Here is a 16,295-nt window from a genome sequence, read left to right as displayed (position 1 = left end):
AAGCAGCGTGTCAGTGAGTAACAGAGAAAGGATTCTGTGGCGCTCCCGGTCCTATATTTCTGTGTTTGATGTGTGCTGTAGGACGGCGTTGATGCTGGCCGCTGAGGCCAACGCTGCATCTGTTGTTGATGTTCTGCTGCAGAGAGGAGCAGATCTGTCTGCTGTAGACTCACAAGGCCACAATGTTCACCACTACGCCAAGCTGTCGGGTAACTCTGAGGTCAAAACCACCCTTGCTGCTGCTCTGAGCAGACAGCAGGTTCCAGGTGAGGGATCCCCTGCTCTGTGTAGTTCAGCTGTATTTTCAATTCACAGCCAACACTGCCATCTGCAGGAGGTGATTGGAATATTCACACTGCATTAACATATTTTGTTTCAATGTGATGTTCCACATTGGTGCCTCAAGTAAAAATATTTAAAGTGAGCAGGCTGACATTTTCTGTTCAATTCCATCTTCATCTGTTGTGTCTGTTTTGAGGGTTTGTCTTCTTTCACAGATGTAAAGTCTCCTAGAAGTCCTCAGGTAAGAAATCCTTTTTCTTACACATTCTATTAAAGTTTCTCACTACTGAATTTCCAATTTACAATATGTAGACTGATAATAAAATTTGGCACAAGTTTCACGCAGGATGCCCTTCCTGATGCAACTCCAGTTTTACCTGGAGAAACACACACAGCCCCTGGTCTTCCTAAGAGGTCTCGCTTTAAGTGCTAACCAGGACCTACCCTGCTGAGCCTCTGAGATCTGACAGGATCAGCTTGTAATGGACTAACATTTGTGATGGGTGATGACAGTGAATGCAACACAGACACGGATGACAGTTTATGGGTAAAAGAAGTATGGCTGTAAAAGTTAACGTGACAATACAAATGCCTTTTAACACCACAATTTTTCTTTTTTTTTTTTTTGGACATGCAATTAATGCACATACCTGCTGTGACCCTCTGCCCAACCCCCCCTTTTATGATGGATTTTAATCAGATTAATTAAACCCAAATCACCAAATAAGTGCCGTTTCTTAAGCATGGAGCATTAACAGGTCCACAGTGAAAGTAAAAAAAAAAAATAAAAATTCACATCACTCCAAATAAACACGCAGTCTGTTTCTGGTGATATTACCTTCTTCCCGGCCTGCAGTTTTCACAAAAAACAGACAAGTTTTTCTTCGCTGTCTAACTACTGTGAACAGGTCTGGAGCCAGATTGAAGAATCAAAAGGCCACTGCCCCTCTTGTTAGAGTAACAGTCTACTTTTGAAGACATTCTAAGGATCTTTTTATTTTTAGAAAACTTTTTACAGCTGATGATGATCGTCAGAATGAGTTAAGAACTGAGGTACACATCAATTCCAAAGTTTACATAAGTGTGATGTCGTGTTATGGTGACTCGCTTTTAAATGCTAACTCTTAATTTTGATGCAGTCACAGCAAAAGCAGCAGTCGTGAGAACATTTTCTGCACCTGCACGTCTATTAGTCATAAACTCAGCCTGTTAAAATCAAAACGAAATGCTTCTAAGTGTTGTATATAACTGTGAAAAATAAAAAAATATATCTGTGTGATCAGCCTGTGAAAAACAACATTGCTGAGACATTCATGTCTGAGTGCACGACGACAATAAACAGCGCGCTGCCCTTCTCAGCTGCACCTGTCAGCTGTTTATTGCCGCTGTGGACGTGAAATGCACAAATCTGTGCATTTCACGTCCACAGTGGCAATAAACAGCTGAGATTTGAGGGTTAAAACAGTGTGCTGCGCACACATCAAAATGATCTCAAACTCTCTCAAAGTTAAATAAAAAATAAACCCTAGCAGCTCCACTGAAGAAGACGCAAAGCAAAAGAGGAAAAAACTGAAAACTGAACATGCCACTCACCCAGTTGTCAAGATTTCCAAATGTAAAATCCACATGATCAAAGAAGCCCCCATGCATGCATCGTGCGCATGCAATAGCCAGTCTGAGAACATGTCCAGGTCCACTATAATTCGTCACACGAATAGCAAGCCAGAGAACATCCAGGTTCAAAATAAGTCCTCTCACACGCTTTGCACATGAGAACGCCTGCCAGAGAATAATGTCCCACAGCAGTGCTGATTGTGGTGTCTTATAGTCCATTATCTCCTGAAAAAAATGTATTCTGACTTCTTACAGTGTAACAAATACAGCCACGTGTCCAGGCAGTCTGTAAAAACAGCGTGGTGGAGACAGTCCACGTCCATCATGTTCACAGCAGCAGTAAACCAGCATCCTGTGACTCAGACAGCAGCATCACCACACTTTATGTTCCAAAATCTGACAGACTCTGAAAAAAGTTGGGGTGAAGTTGTCATGTCGTCTTTAAATCCGAGCCATCGCTTTCAAAGTAAAGCTCAGAAGCTTCATTATTGGACATAACAGCATTCGTTTTGCTCTGTCTGTCAGCCATCGGGATGTTTCTTCTCATTCTAAAATGTACGTCACACGTCGAGAAATGCAGTTAGATGTTGTCCGGAAATGCACCTGTTAACTCACTCAGGGAGAGCAATAAAAAAACATGAGAGACCACTAATTATTAGCGCATGTGCCCGGAGAGACTTACAATCATGAGTACTTTGATGTTGTGTTGCTAACTGGGATGTTTAAAAGAAGTGACATGTCCTTTAAACATCATTCAGTCACTTTTCCTCTGAGTGTTACTGAGTTTTACTACTACAATTCTGCGTGAAGAAGAGTTGATGAGGCATAAACAAAAAAAAAGAACTTAATTTTTTTTTAGGAATGAATAAAGATTACACAGATTAAGAAGCAGCTTGAATTGAAGATAAAATATAATCTTTAACTGTTAACAGTTATCTGTGGACAATCAAGCCATTAATTTTTGACTGGATCTCTGTGTTAGGATCATTTCATCACTGCATTTCTGTAATATTTTAGTTTGTTGGCTGGTAGAACAGACAGATTCTCACACGCAAACAGCTTATTTATAGTGTGACTAGTTCTACAGGCATTAGATCTTCTCTCCATGAGATGACTGCGTTTCTCATTTAAAATTTCTGATGATAGAAAAACACGTTAATTTTGTAAAACAAAACTTTAATGTAAACACCCACCTGGTCGACTCTCCTTTTACTAACCACCACTAAAAGTCAACATCTCTCTTTTTCCTCTGTTCACGTCCTTCCTTGTCTGTCTCCTTTGCTGGCTCCTTAGCATGATCAAGTAGCTAAGCTAAGTGATGAGCGGATCACAACCCCCAAAAAACGAAAAGCACCACAGCCTCCTACTAGCCCACTTCAGGTAAATGCATGTCTATTCTTGTACGCGTCTGCTTCTGTCAGTCTTCATATGATGCATGCCTTCATATGAGCACTCAATTTATCATCCACAGTGTGTTTTTAGATATGACCCGACTTATAGTGCGGTTCTTTCTCTTCTCTCACAGCAGTCCTTTATAGCTTGATGATCACAGTATTGTTTTTATGAATGCACTCACATGTCTTTGTTTTCCAGAGTACAGGCCTGGGGGTGGTGGTGGTGGTGGGGGGAGTAGCAGGAATGTACTATTATCTCATCTTTCACTACCACAGAACTCAGGACCCTCATCTCCATCAGGTGTTACCTCAACTGGGACTCCTGCATCCACCAAAAGCGACTCTCCCAAGAGAATCGACTGCAAGGTAATTTTATAAAGTCATTTTCCCAGCATGGATTGCAATATAGCGTATTTTCCGGCCAGTTTGTAATGTACAATTCAAATGTCTGTCAACATATGTGGATAACTGCACATCCAAAAAGGATCTGTTGAGAGCCCATCTAATTGTACTTTTCTCAATTTGTCTAAATATGCATAAATCATCCAGCTATGCAGTGAAAATGCTGTTCAGCGCTTTCATGCATTAAAGTGTACATTATGTCTGAACTGTAATACATTCAGTAAAGGTTTGATTTATGCAACAAGCACATTGGATTTGTTTAAAGTTATAGTCCCTCTCAATTTTCCACAAAAACTACTGTGTGCAAAAATGTAGCTGTTACAAAGTATCTTTATTTGTCTGGTATGTCCCAAAATTACAGATAATTTTAATAGCTCGTAAAGTATTTATTTTAGGACGTTTCCATGGCACATATAGTGAGTTCATGATGTGAGATGGCATGGAGATGGTTGAACACATGCTGTTCAACTTTCAAGTGGTATTATTTCTTATTTGATTACTAATGAACACTGTTGTCAAAGTAACTTTGAAAAGTTACTTTTTTAGTTACTTTATACACTTTATGCAGTTACTTCATTAGCACCTTAATGCAATTACTTTATTAGAATCTGCCGAAAACTTGCAACTAATAAGTAATGTAACTAGTAATCTACCTTGGTTACTCTTAAGATTGAGCAATCAGCAAAGTAACTAATTAGCAAAGTAACTAATAGTTACTTTTCTGAGTAGTGAATCTTAAAAATAACCAAGTTAGATTATGAGTTACTTTGTTAATTACATTCAGTGAAGTAAATGTATAAGGTAACTAATGAAGTAACTTTTCAAAGTTACTTTGACAACACTGCTAATGAACAAAATTAGAGTGGTGCAGAAGAAAATCACTTTTATGGATCAAATGGTTTAAAAGAAAAAAAAGAAAAGAGACTATAACTTTTAGTAAAACCTTTGTTGCTTGTAACAGTCTACTGTACGATCAGGTGGGAAAAAATGAACAGCACACTGTTCTACTATTGTTAAAGAAATGTTTTATACCGCCCACAAACAAAATGTGGGGGGAGCAGATGTTACGGTTCACCCCATCCTTCCGTCTGTCCATGAGTCTTATAACTCTTACGAAACCATTTGGTGGATTTCAGTAAACCTCAGTGGGAGCAAACCATATGAAGACATGCATGAAGGGAAATAATTTTATTCTGACATCATCGGGGTGAGGTCATTGGAGTTTTGTTGTCTTTTCTTAATTCAGGTATATCATCACAAAATGTTTACTTCCACTGATATGGGGGATGCTCTCATTTTGTGTTAATTCTCTTCTCCTTTCCTTTTCTGTCACCCCTTTTTCATCGCTGTACTCCCCCACCAACTACTCTTTCCCGCCACTGCCTCCCACTCAAATCCCCTCCCCTTCTCTGCCTGGAAGGAGGATGAGTTTAGAGAAACGGTACTGAAGGATCAGCTGGAGAGGTTACAGGAGGAGAAAAACATGTTGCTGGAGACCATTGAAGACTTGAAGCACACGGTGGAGCAGACGCCGCCGGGCGCCGAACAGGACTTAAAGGTGATTAACGCCATTGCACATCTCATTTAAAAAAAAGAGAAAAATTAGAACAGATCCAGTTTGTATTAAATTTCTGCAGTGACACTTTTTAAAAAAATGTGGACTTTGATTCACCTTTAAACTTTTAATGACTTCATTAGAGTGAATGTTATTGTTGAAATCAGCAGTGTTTTTGGAAAAACAGCGTCCTACTGTTGAACTCTTTCACCTTCGGCATTCTTGAACGGAGGTCTAAGCAATGTTTAAGACGTGTCACAGCGTGTTTTGTCTTTCAGGAGGTATCTAGTGGTCATGAACGCTGCTTTTACAACTGTGTATGTGTGTGTGTTCGTTAACAGGCTGAACATAGTTTTAAAGCATCATCAGCTTTGATTTCTGCACTACAAACAAAGATCGCAGCCCTAACTTTGGAGAACCAGCAACTTGCAAACAGACTCAAGGTACGTTACACCATTCAGTTCTACCCGACTTAAACCAAAGAAAAACAAACAGCTGCTGCAAATTCTTCCTGTTAGCAGACATGTGCTCAACAGCAAAATAACATCGCAACACGCATCATCGTAACAGGAAGTTATCGAAGTAAACTTTGCAGCTACTTCTCCAGTGTATTCTTTGAATGTTGCCAAGTATGCGCGTCCACTGTTTTGCCACATGGATTACAAATTCAGGGTTTTAATGAAAAGTAAAATTGCTGTACTGCAGACGAAGTGCTTTGTTCAGTTTTACAATCATGGTGCAGGAACTATGAAAGCAGCATGGGAACAACCTGCACAAGGGAAAGACTCGTGACCATCAAAGGCACCCTGCAGATGTTGTGGTTAGGTTAATGGCTAGATTTCAGGCAACCATCCATGCTGACAAATACCTCTGAGGAAATGTTCATGACATATGGCCACTTCCCAGTTAATTGCACCTAAGCATTAGCTTATGTATGCATTTGTCTTTAAAATGCTAAATTATTGTGGAATCAGCAGAGAAGGGTGGCGTAGGGGTTAGCACTGTTGGCTCATAGCAAGAAGGTCCCAGGTTCGCTTCCTGCCTGGTCCTTTCTGTGTGCAGTCTGCATGTTGTCCTTATGTTTGTATGGGTTCAATTTGGATGCTCTGGCTTCCTCACACCTCCAAAGATATGCACGTTAGGTAAACTGGTGATTTGCCCCTATGTGTGAGTGAGTGTGTCAGTGCCTTTACCTGTCTGTATGTGTCAGCCCTGTGATGTACTGGAGACCTGTCCACGGTGTACTCTGCCTCTCGCCCAATGCCTGCTGGGAGAGGCTCCAGCCCCTGTGACACTTAGTTGGAATAAGCAGGTATAGAAAATGAATGAATCAACAGAGTGCCTGGATATTTTAAATATGTGCAGAATTTCAAATATTTTAAGAAGGAATTGCAAACTAACCTATTTTTGTGTCAACAGAATATTTAATAAAATGTCCAAAGGGGGGGGAAAAAAAAAATCACCTTTTTATATATATATATATATATATATATATATATATATATAATTTTTGTCAAGTAATGGAATGGATACAAAAACATGAAGATGGCTTGGAATTTATTTACAGTCACAGTTTGGAAAATCTGCAAGAAAGAGACAAGTGAGGGAAACCACCAAGATAAAGGTGACAGCCTTTTTATTTTTATTTTTTTTTAAGTGTTTTCGGCTGCTCCCTTGTTTTCACTCAAGGTCGCCACAGCAGATCCAAAATGGATCTATGATTACATCACCAGTCACAGCCTCATGATGGAGTTAAGCAAAAAAGGATTTTCTCAGGATGATGATGATGTGAAACTTCAGCTGCCATTTGCCAGAAGGCACAGGGGAAAATGGAGCCTAGATTTGATCAGCTTTTTTTATTTGCGGTGGGGGGATCCTTCTTTGTGCCAAGACATATTGAGGTCCTCAGAAAGCTTCATATATCATCTCCTGACATGTCTGTAGAGCACTGGCTGTAAAATTGATAATTTGTGTTTACAATAATTCCTTTATTCTGAGGATGTCTAATTGCCAATGGTTTCTGAAAATTGAGGGACTTTTTATAAACCTTGAGTTAATGCTGAAAAGACAACTCTACATGCACATCTTGACTGGTTCAATTCAACCCTGTTGTGGTGGTGTACAGAGGTAAAAATTACAAAAAAAAAGCATGTCACTGTCCAAATACTACCTTAAATTGGCTCAGTTGTTTGGTGTTTTTGCTGCAAATAATTTTCATTGTCAAATTTATATGGGTGTACAAAACATCATAAAAAGTTTAAATAGCCGTCATTCAATTTATCAAGCTTTCTCATATCTGTGCCATAAATGCATTTTTACAGCTTTTTAATAACCTTTTTTTTTTTTGAATTACTATAATTTTTAATCCTTTTACTGTCTTTATTTCTTCTCCACGCCTGCTCCTCCATCACCTGATAGAAACATCCGTCCCTCCAAGGAAGCGACGACCTGCGGGAGACGAGCCGTCCAGACAGCATGGCCTCCAACAACTCCTTCCACTCCACTCAGGACGACTTTGATTCACTGACACAAGTCCCTTCCACTGCCCACGTGGAGCGAGAGGACGGTTCAGGACCAGGGGGTCGAGGTGATGAGGAAGAAACTGAAGGAGGGAGTAAGGAGGAGATCAAATTGTTGAGACAAGCCTTGGAGAATGCTCAAACCAAGCTGCTGGAAACAAAAAAGGAGAACCGCTCACTTCAGGCACAGCTGAAACCCGAGTGGAACCAGGAACGAGAAGATGAAAGTGTGAGGGAGAAAGGAAGAGAGGAAGAGCTGATGGAGAGCCTTGCGGAGCTTCAGTCCAAGCTGACGGGCGCTCAGGAGAGGTACCACCAGGCTATCGAGGAGGCCGAGTTGTTCAGGTTGCAGATTGGCAGAGGAGGAGCAGGAGAGCGAGAAAATCTGGTGGAGAAACAGGAGGCACAGCGATGCGCTGCCCTCGAAAAGGAAGTGGAAGAACTGAAAGAGCAGCTTGTCCGCTTGGGGTCCGAGCGGGAAGCAGCCGTTCAACAAATCAACCAGCTGGAGGAGGCGCTGAGGAGAGCGGAGGGGGAGAGGCAGAGTGCAAAGCAGAAGGAGCAGGAGAGGACAGCACAGATTGAGGAGTTATATAAGGAGGCACAGGAGGAAATTAGGATACTACAAGTAATTAAATATCTGCTTCCTTTTTTAACAACTGCTACACAATCCTGCATGACTGAGTAGCTTTGATATGTTTTCTCCTGTGCTTAGGAGGCTCTGAGGGGAACCGTGCCTGTGGAAGCTGCAGCCAAAGACTTTGAAGAAATGAAGGCTGAGCTGAACGAGGTCATTGCCGGGCTGCAGCGACGCCTGCTGGAACTCTCGCACTCCTACAGCGAAACAAAGAGCCAGCTCAACGCTGCACAGAAGCAGCTGAGCGAGGCGAGAGCTGAGAGAGATCCGTCTTCATTGCCGTCCACAGAGCAGCACGCTGAGATGTTACAGGCCAGGGTGGAGGAGCTGCAGACGTTGCTGGCCCAGACAGAGAAGAAGTGCTGTTCCGCCCAAGATGAGATCTCAGTACTCAGGCTGGAGGTGGAAGTGCAGGCGCAGAGCTCTGTGGCCCTCAGCGACCACACGCAGGTGGTGTCGTCTTTAGGCAACGCCATCAAAGAGCTGGAAAACCAGGCAGAAGCCTTGAAGGAGCAGCTCCAGCAGAAGACCCTGCAGCTGGAAGCTCTTCAAAATAGGTGAGGAAGAACTCACCTGATAAATACGAACATGAGTTTACTTCAAAGGAAATGCACTTTATTGCTGACCCTGCTCGTCCAAGCAGCTTCTTCAATCTTCTGACTGATGAGGTTGCTACCAAGTGAAGGAAGGATTTCTGGTCATTACAGGGTTTCTGGATTTTCATCATATTGTTTCATTAAGCTTCTCCAGACTTAGAAGCCTATAAGGTCTTCAGAGTTCATTGGTTGAAAGTTCATTGGTAAAATCACTGGCAGAGTGATGTTTGGACAGATGTTGTCATTAATTATAGAAATTGTAGCTTTGGAGTTTGACATTATGTTGACAGCTTCTGATTTAATGTTGTATGCCAGCATGCAGAAATTGTGGGCTTCAGAATTCACTGTGTGCAGTCGTTTCTCCAACATTGGTATGCGTCCTCTTTGTTTCTGTGACTGAAGACGGGGCTCAAACACTAATTGCCATTGTGGGTGTTTTATCAAAAGGTCTCCAATCTCTCCAGAAGATTCAGTCTCCCGGCTGGAGCACGAGGCCTTACGAGAGGGGCTGGAGAGTGAGGTGAGCCATCTGACGCAGCTCCTGCAGGAGGCCCTCAGGAAGCAGGATGAAATGGCACTGGAGGCAGCTGAAGCCTGGCAGAAGGTGAACATGATTTGTGACTGAGAGGAAAGCAGATTTTCACTCACCAAAAATGTGACAAGCCCTGACTAGTTGGCAGTTATTTTGGTGAACATGTTCTGTTAATGAAAGGGGTCAAACCCAGCTAAGGTCATAATGCACTGTGACCATTTATTAGGTACACCTAACAGCAGCCAGTGAGTGTATATATTCCCTAATTTTCACTGCTGTCTCCTGTAATCCTTTGAGCAGGCACGGGACAGTCGTGCAGAGCGAGACGGCCTGCAGGAGCTGCTGCTGTCTGTGGAGAAGGAGAAGCAAACACTGACTTGCAGGTTGGCCGAGTCCCAGGATGCCGTGTCTCAGCTGAAGCAGCTGGTGGAGAATCACGTTAGCTCTGAGAGAGAGAAGAACAAAAAGGTACGTCTGTCCCACCCGTGTCCTTACTTTGACGTATTTACTACATGCATACGCAGTTGGTCATGTATCCCCCGACTGGTAACATCAACTATATAGATCAGTGACTTTTTTCTTTTCACACGTTAAGCTAGCAACCGTGCTGAGAAACATGATGGCCAATATGTGGGCAAATATGGGATGAAATGCAACACGACAGGAAAGTAAATCCAGAATTAAAGCATGAATACAACATTTGGCTAGCAATGGTAAATGGACTGCATTTATATAGAGCTTTTCCATCTAAATCAGAAGCTCAAATCATTTTACAATGATGCCTTGCATTCACCCATTCACATAGACACTCACACACCAATGTTAGGGTGCTGCCATGCAAGGCGCTCACTACACTCTGGGAGCAACGTGGGGACTAAGGACCTTGCCCAGGGCCTTTAGTGATTTTCCCGTCAGGCTGGGGATCCTCTGGTCTCAAGCCCAACACTTGTCCACTAGACCATCACCTCCCTGTGATGGAGCCAAAAATGTTCATCTGTACTGCAAATTAGTGACAACCAACTCGAAACACTGCTCTAGAAAGTTTCGAAATCACTTTGCAATGGTTGCGACCGATCTGGTATCGGGATTGGCTTCTGATACCGAAATAATTCAATTATCGGAAAATACTGATCCAGCCCGCGACATTTTCTGATACGTGAGGAGCAACTGTGAATCCTCAACTGCTGCTGTCCTCTCAGCTTTGTTTGCTGCCGAGCGGGAGGAGGGGAGGTTTCTGAAGCCGAGCTGTTTGAGAGAGAGCTTTCTTCCACAGTGTTCTAGCTATGGGTAGCGGCAAATTTCCACCCGGCTCTCAGGTTCCAATTGTCTGTTCGTCGAGCACGGATTTTCTGACAGCTGAATTGTTGCTGAAAATGTGTGCTGAAACGTTAACTGCTTCAGCATCCCGAGGCTGTGAAACGTTATGAAAAGCCAGCTCAGATTGCAGCTGAGGAGGACAGCCGAACAGAGATTCTGTCCACTGAAAGGGAAAAAAATCTCCATTGAAGTCCTGCGCGTGAGTGTCGCTGGTGATATATTTAGAAATTTACGGTTGACTTTACAGTTGAAAGGCTTCGTGTTTCCAAAAAGTTCAAAGTTTGTGCAGCACGAAAACAGTGAGAGAGAAAGAGAGCCGGAGGGAGAGAGAGAGAAAGAGAGAGAGAGCAAACAAGAGACAGAGAGGAAGAGAGAGAACTTAATTTTTACTCTTAACACTTGCTTTGACAATGTAAACATGTTTCCCATGTCAATAAAGCTCCATTGAAATTGATTGAGGAGAGCGAGAGCTGTGTTTTCTCTTTAAGTCTGTAAAAATAAGGCTATAAAAAACGTACGTAAATAAATAAATGGAAATAAACATACTTAATTCTTTCATCAAAACATCAAATATAGGCTTTCATCTTAGATACACCTCTGGCAAGTTGTAGCTTAACTTTCAGGTCTCCTTTTTAAGAAAATCCTCATGTAAAATCAACACTAATGATCACAAAAGTATCAGTATTGAGAGATATCCAAATTCAGGGATCGGATCGGAAGTGAAAAATTGTGGATCGGTGCTTCCCTAGTTTCAAAGCAGTGTTTCAGAGTCTGAATCAAAAGGAAAATTTCACAAGCTCTGCTAAATGGAACCTTAATGCGCCGTCACCAACTAGTTCAAAACGATCCAGTTAAAGGCAACAGTCTGCGTAGCGTCTGTATGTGCACATGTACATGTGCTGCCCGTCTCTGAGACGTGACTCAGTTCTGTTTCTTATTTATGTGAACCCCTTTCCAAACTTTGGGCGGGAGCAGGATTTAAAATCTACTTTATAAGCCACATTTTATTTTCTATACCCCTTTTCAGATAGATGATCTGTCACGGGAGGTAGGGAAGTTGAAGGATGCCTTAAACAGCCTATCACAGTTCTCCTACACTTCAGGCTCCTCCTCCAAGAGACAGCAACAAAACCAGCAGCTGGAGACGATGCAGCAACAGATCAAACAACTACAGTACCAGCTCGCTGTAAGAACTGTTTTTAAAAATTCTTAGACATAATAACTATTTTGATTGTTTGTGTTGAACATCACGTTTTTATTTAGGAGACAAAGAAGCAGCACCACGAGATCGTGTCCGTCTACAGGATGCACCTTCTCTACGCTGTCCAGGTATGAGTGTTTCTGCTTCGTTGTAGGCCTTCCTTTGGTTTCAGATGCACTAAACCCTGCGTGGTGTCTCACAGGGTCAGATGGATGAAGACGTGCAGAATGCCTTGAAACAGATCCTGCTGATGTGCAAGATGCCAAACCAAGCCAAGGAGGCCTGCTGAGATCCAAAGGGTCTGGATTTCCCAGAAAAATGTTGCCATTAAAGCGGAGTCCACTGCTCGCATGTGCCAATTACACGAAAAAAAAAACAAAAAGGATGTCTCTGGATGTACTCATGGCGTTTGTGACAATCGGATGTTTATTCTGCTGCTCATTGTGTGCTGCCAAAGCTCATGATGATGAAGAAGAAGAAAAAAAAACCCAAACCAGGATACGGAACAACAGCCAAGTCAGTGTTGAGGACGAGCAGGAACCAGCGAAACCTACAATCAGTGCGTTCACATTCACTGCAAATGTTCCGTAGCTAAGAACCACGTAAACGTACATGCACATGCACTGGCGAGAAGCTTTTTTTGTTACTATATGTATTAATCGCAACACATCACTGCTAAAGACGTCATTTTTCTGTGTGTAAATGGTTCTTTTTTCAGCACGTTTTCCACATTCAGTCTAAATTATTTGTGACAAAGCAACAGTGCATGTGACTGTGCTCTAAACTCTCACCCCCCCCCCCCCCAAAAAACACAATATGTTTCTTTTTGGCTGCACTTCTATGTATAAAAGCTGTTTTTCTATTGCTGTTATCCTGTAACCACACACACACACACACACACACACACACACACACACACTTATATATAAGTATTTTACAGACTTTTGTTACACCATTTGTCACTTAATGTACTTAAAGTTGTGAGTGATGAAGATTTTTGATGGCCTTGTTTTTTTTTCTGCATGTCGCGTGAATGAGAAGCTTTTCCCTTCGTAATAATGGCCATGTATGTAGCTTATGTTCTCCTTACTGTCCACCACATTTACATTTGAGAGCCTGAATATGATGACTGTTGACGGTGCGACACATTTCAGTTGGTCTTCTGATCCTTGTCTGTGTGTGATCTTTTTCAAAACAGTCACATGCCTGCACTTAAACAGTATTGTTCTGCAGTACGTAAAACTGAGAAATGTCACAATGAGCACTCGCATTTCATAGTGTCCATTTAATTTATTAGTGTTAGTTTACTGATGCCAGCGCTTCTAGTGTTGTTTTTGTAGGTACAGAAAGAATGTACAGTGTTTATGCATGTTTTTAAACTGTTACCATCTTACACTCCATCACCTTCACACAGACTGATCCATAAGTATTTGGACAGCGGGCGCTTTTGTAATTTTGAGCATGTACACAACAGTCAATTGTAGTGTTGACTTTCAGCTGTAACTCAATCAGAAATGCTGTATTTGGATGAATTAAATATAAGGATTATTTATATGCATTGCTTTTACAGCCAAAAACATCAATCACAGGATGGCTCATGAACGTTTCCAAGTCACTAAATATGTTTTTGGACTACATTTGCATCAGTCATTATGAAATACAAATAGTATGGAGAAAATGTCTGGAGTAGGCAGTTCCCAAAATCTGAGTGATCGTGCATAAAGGAGACTAGTGAGGGAAGCCACCAAGACACTCATGATGACTGTGGAGTTGTATGTATGTGTCTGTGACTGTGACTGGTGCAACTTTTGTTGCATCACCAGTTATATCACTCCATGTTGGAGTGAAAGAGATGGAGGGTTTTTTTTTAAGTGTAATATTTCATTTTGCCAGAAGGCACATGGGCAACTCAAGTTCCACGCCACTGTGAAATTGTGACTGTTGGTGCGTTCAACAAACATTGCAGTTTATCTAATCACATCCTTCAGAGTTATCATAGGTGTCTTGGTGTCTTCCCTCACTGGTGTATTTCTTGCACAGTCTGTCCAATTAATTATGGCTTCTGGAAATGGAGGGACTGTATAAAAATGGCTCTAGTTTGTTAAATTCGTTAATGCAAAATTTTTGTTCAACCCCTCGAATTAAAGCTAAAAGTGTAAGCGACAAACATCTTGATTGTGGTGGTGTACTGAAACAAACAAATAGTCGCTGCCCAAATACTCATGGATCTGATGAAATAAAATATATTATTCTGAATTGCATATTCTTAGATATCTTTTTTGTTTGTTTGTTTTTGTCTCAAAGCTTTTCTGGATGAAAAGCAAAATGTCTTCAAGGAGCTAAAGTCCTGTTGACCAAACACAACCTTCTTGGATGCCTAACACTAACTTTAACTGGATTAATTTGTCAGTTTAAGCCTTTTTTTTATATATATATATATAAGACTGAAGTCACTCAGGAACTTTTTACTAAACACAAATTACACTTGACTGAGATTAGTTGGAACCCAAACTGTAGTGGCTCAGTCTCTCCTTCGGCCTTGACTGAAATGCTTTGTATCAAGAGAGAGGACTAAAAAAACAAAGTCCTGTTGGTTATTTCTTTACTAACATTTTTGTAGTGACACAACTGTTTGCCAACAACTTTTTGTCCTCATTAAATAAATTTTGAAGATAGTTTTTTTAAATGTCTGTTTGATGTTTTTGTCTTTTATTTCCTGGTGAAGATAATTCATCAACCTACATAAAATAATTAGGTATATTACACATGACGACTTTGCTTCAGCATTATACCAAACACAAACAGCCCACTAGAGGGCAGCCTTTACAAATAATATGGCTAAAAGTAATTTCATGGCGCAAACACCACAATATACAGTGTTGCCAAAATGTTTCTGGACCCCTTACTTTATAGGTGTGAAATTTTTATGCCATCATAAAAATCTAAAATCAAGCTTTATATTAAAATTTCTAAAATGATGCCCTTTAAACTCAGTGAAAACTAATCTCTACAGTGTTGGCCAGTAATAAGCAGATTCTTAAATGATCTTAATGTAAAATTATCTTGTTACGCCACAAAAACCTCAACAAAATTCTGCCATCCAACTGCTTGATCGATCTATCTATAAATGACCTTTGTTTTGCCCATTTTGTACTGTGCAGATTTTAAACACTCGTCTACACAGCTGCTCCCGTTTTTTTGTTCGGGGTCGCCACAGCAGATACAGCCAGATCCGCATTGCTATTTGGCACAGGTTTTATGCCGGATACCCTTCCTGTGTAACCTGGCGAAACACACAGCTGTTGGTGTTCCAAAGAGGTCTCCCATCCAAGTACTAACCAGGTCCCGCACTGCTTAGTTTCTGAGATCTGACCGGATTTGACTTACACAGAGCAGACTGGCTGCAGGACAGATTTTAAACACTAATACTAACAAATAAAAATAAAGGCGTGATCATTTGTCACCTGAAAAAAATTATTCCCCTCATGCTTGTTTCCTGTCCTGTTTGATTTTTAGAACATGGGGTTATACTTAATCAGGATTTTTTAAATTGTCTTTGTGATGTCATATTATAACAGGAGATACATGTCCAAAAATCTGTTTTGGAGGGAATGAAGGTTACAGTTGATTAGTTCCTTTTAATGAAACAAAGGAAACGCCACATTTGATTCTGATTGGAATGTTTTTGCATCTCACATTAGATTTTTCTGTTGAGCCACGAATGAATTAAAAATATAATCCTAATGTATTTATTTTGAACAATACTTGAAGTATTTGAATTTACACAGGACAATGCGTTTGAATTATGTCGTTATATAACATGATTTTGCAGATATATACTCAACGTCAGTGATGGAAAAAATTGTGATACAGATGTCAACCTCATTACTCAACAATACTGTTTTCAATTGGTCCAAATTATTACTGTCCAGAAACATTTTGTAATGAGCTGCACTTAATATTAAAAATGTTGCTAGGAAAATAAAAGCCTCAGTTGTTTGTGTGCGACTGTTGGTTTAGTCACACCATGTGTCATGTCAACACTCTGTCCTCCCTCACTGCCCGCTCTTGCTTTGGCTCTCAGATGTCTTGCCAGCACAACTCTGGGAAATATGTCTGCCCTCCTGTTTCCTCTGACTGGTGGCTTCGTTTCCTGCCCTGTGTTCTACCCACTGAGCAAACACATGTTCTGTGTGCACGCAGGACAGCAAACACAAACACACCTCTGCCTTTACGCAACAACTTC

General features: G+C 41.2%; 1 protein-coding gene across 2 annotated transcripts in view; it reads left to right on the top strand.

The window, feature by feature from the left end:
- rai14 (retinoic acid induced 14) overlaps positions 1 to 14,613 on the top strand; it is a 102,546-nt gene extending 87,933 nt beyond the window's left edge. The window contains exons 9-21 of one of the 2 annotated variants that reach the window (XM_034192159.1): positions 82 to 266; positions 498 to 523; positions 3,190 to 3,276; positions 3,567 to 3,656; positions 5,113 to 5,250; positions 5,589 to 5,690; positions 7,666 to 8,394; positions 8,482 to 8,960; positions 9,447 to 9,603; positions 9,832 to 9,999; positions 11,876 to 12,034; positions 12,112 to 12,177; positions 12,252 to 14,613. In XM_034192159.1, the coding sequence (XP_034048050.1) occupies positions 82 to 266; positions 498 to 523; positions 3,190 to 3,276; positions 3,567 to 3,656; positions 5,113 to 5,250; positions 5,589 to 5,690; positions 7,666 to 8,394; positions 8,482 to 8,960; positions 9,447 to 9,603; positions 9,832 to 9,999; positions 11,876 to 12,034; positions 12,112 to 12,177; positions 12,252 to 12,338 (2,473 nt within the window). In that variant the 3' untranslated portion in view covers positions 12,339 to 14,613. The remainder of the gene's footprint in view (positions 1 to 81; positions 267 to 497; positions 524 to 3,189; positions 3,277 to 3,566; positions 3,657 to 5,112; positions 5,251 to 5,588; positions 5,691 to 7,665; positions 8,395 to 8,481; positions 8,961 to 9,446; positions 9,604 to 9,831; positions 10,000 to 11,875; positions 12,035 to 12,111; positions 12,178 to 12,251) is intronic. The other variant, XM_034192160.1, reaches the window with a different exon arrangement.
- The last annotated feature ends 1,682 nt before the right edge of the window (positions 14,614 to 16,295 follow it).

Source organism: Thalassophryne amazonica, chromosome 17 (assembly GCF_902500255.1).
Source record: "Thalassophryne amazonica chromosome 17, fThaAma1.1, whole genome shotgun sequence".
In the NCBI taxonomy this organism is placed as follows: Eukaryota; Metazoa; Chordata; class Actinopteri; order Batrachoidiformes; family Batrachoididae; genus Thalassophryne; species Thalassophryne amazonica.
This window is presented reverse-complemented; position numbering and strand designations above follow the sequence as displayed.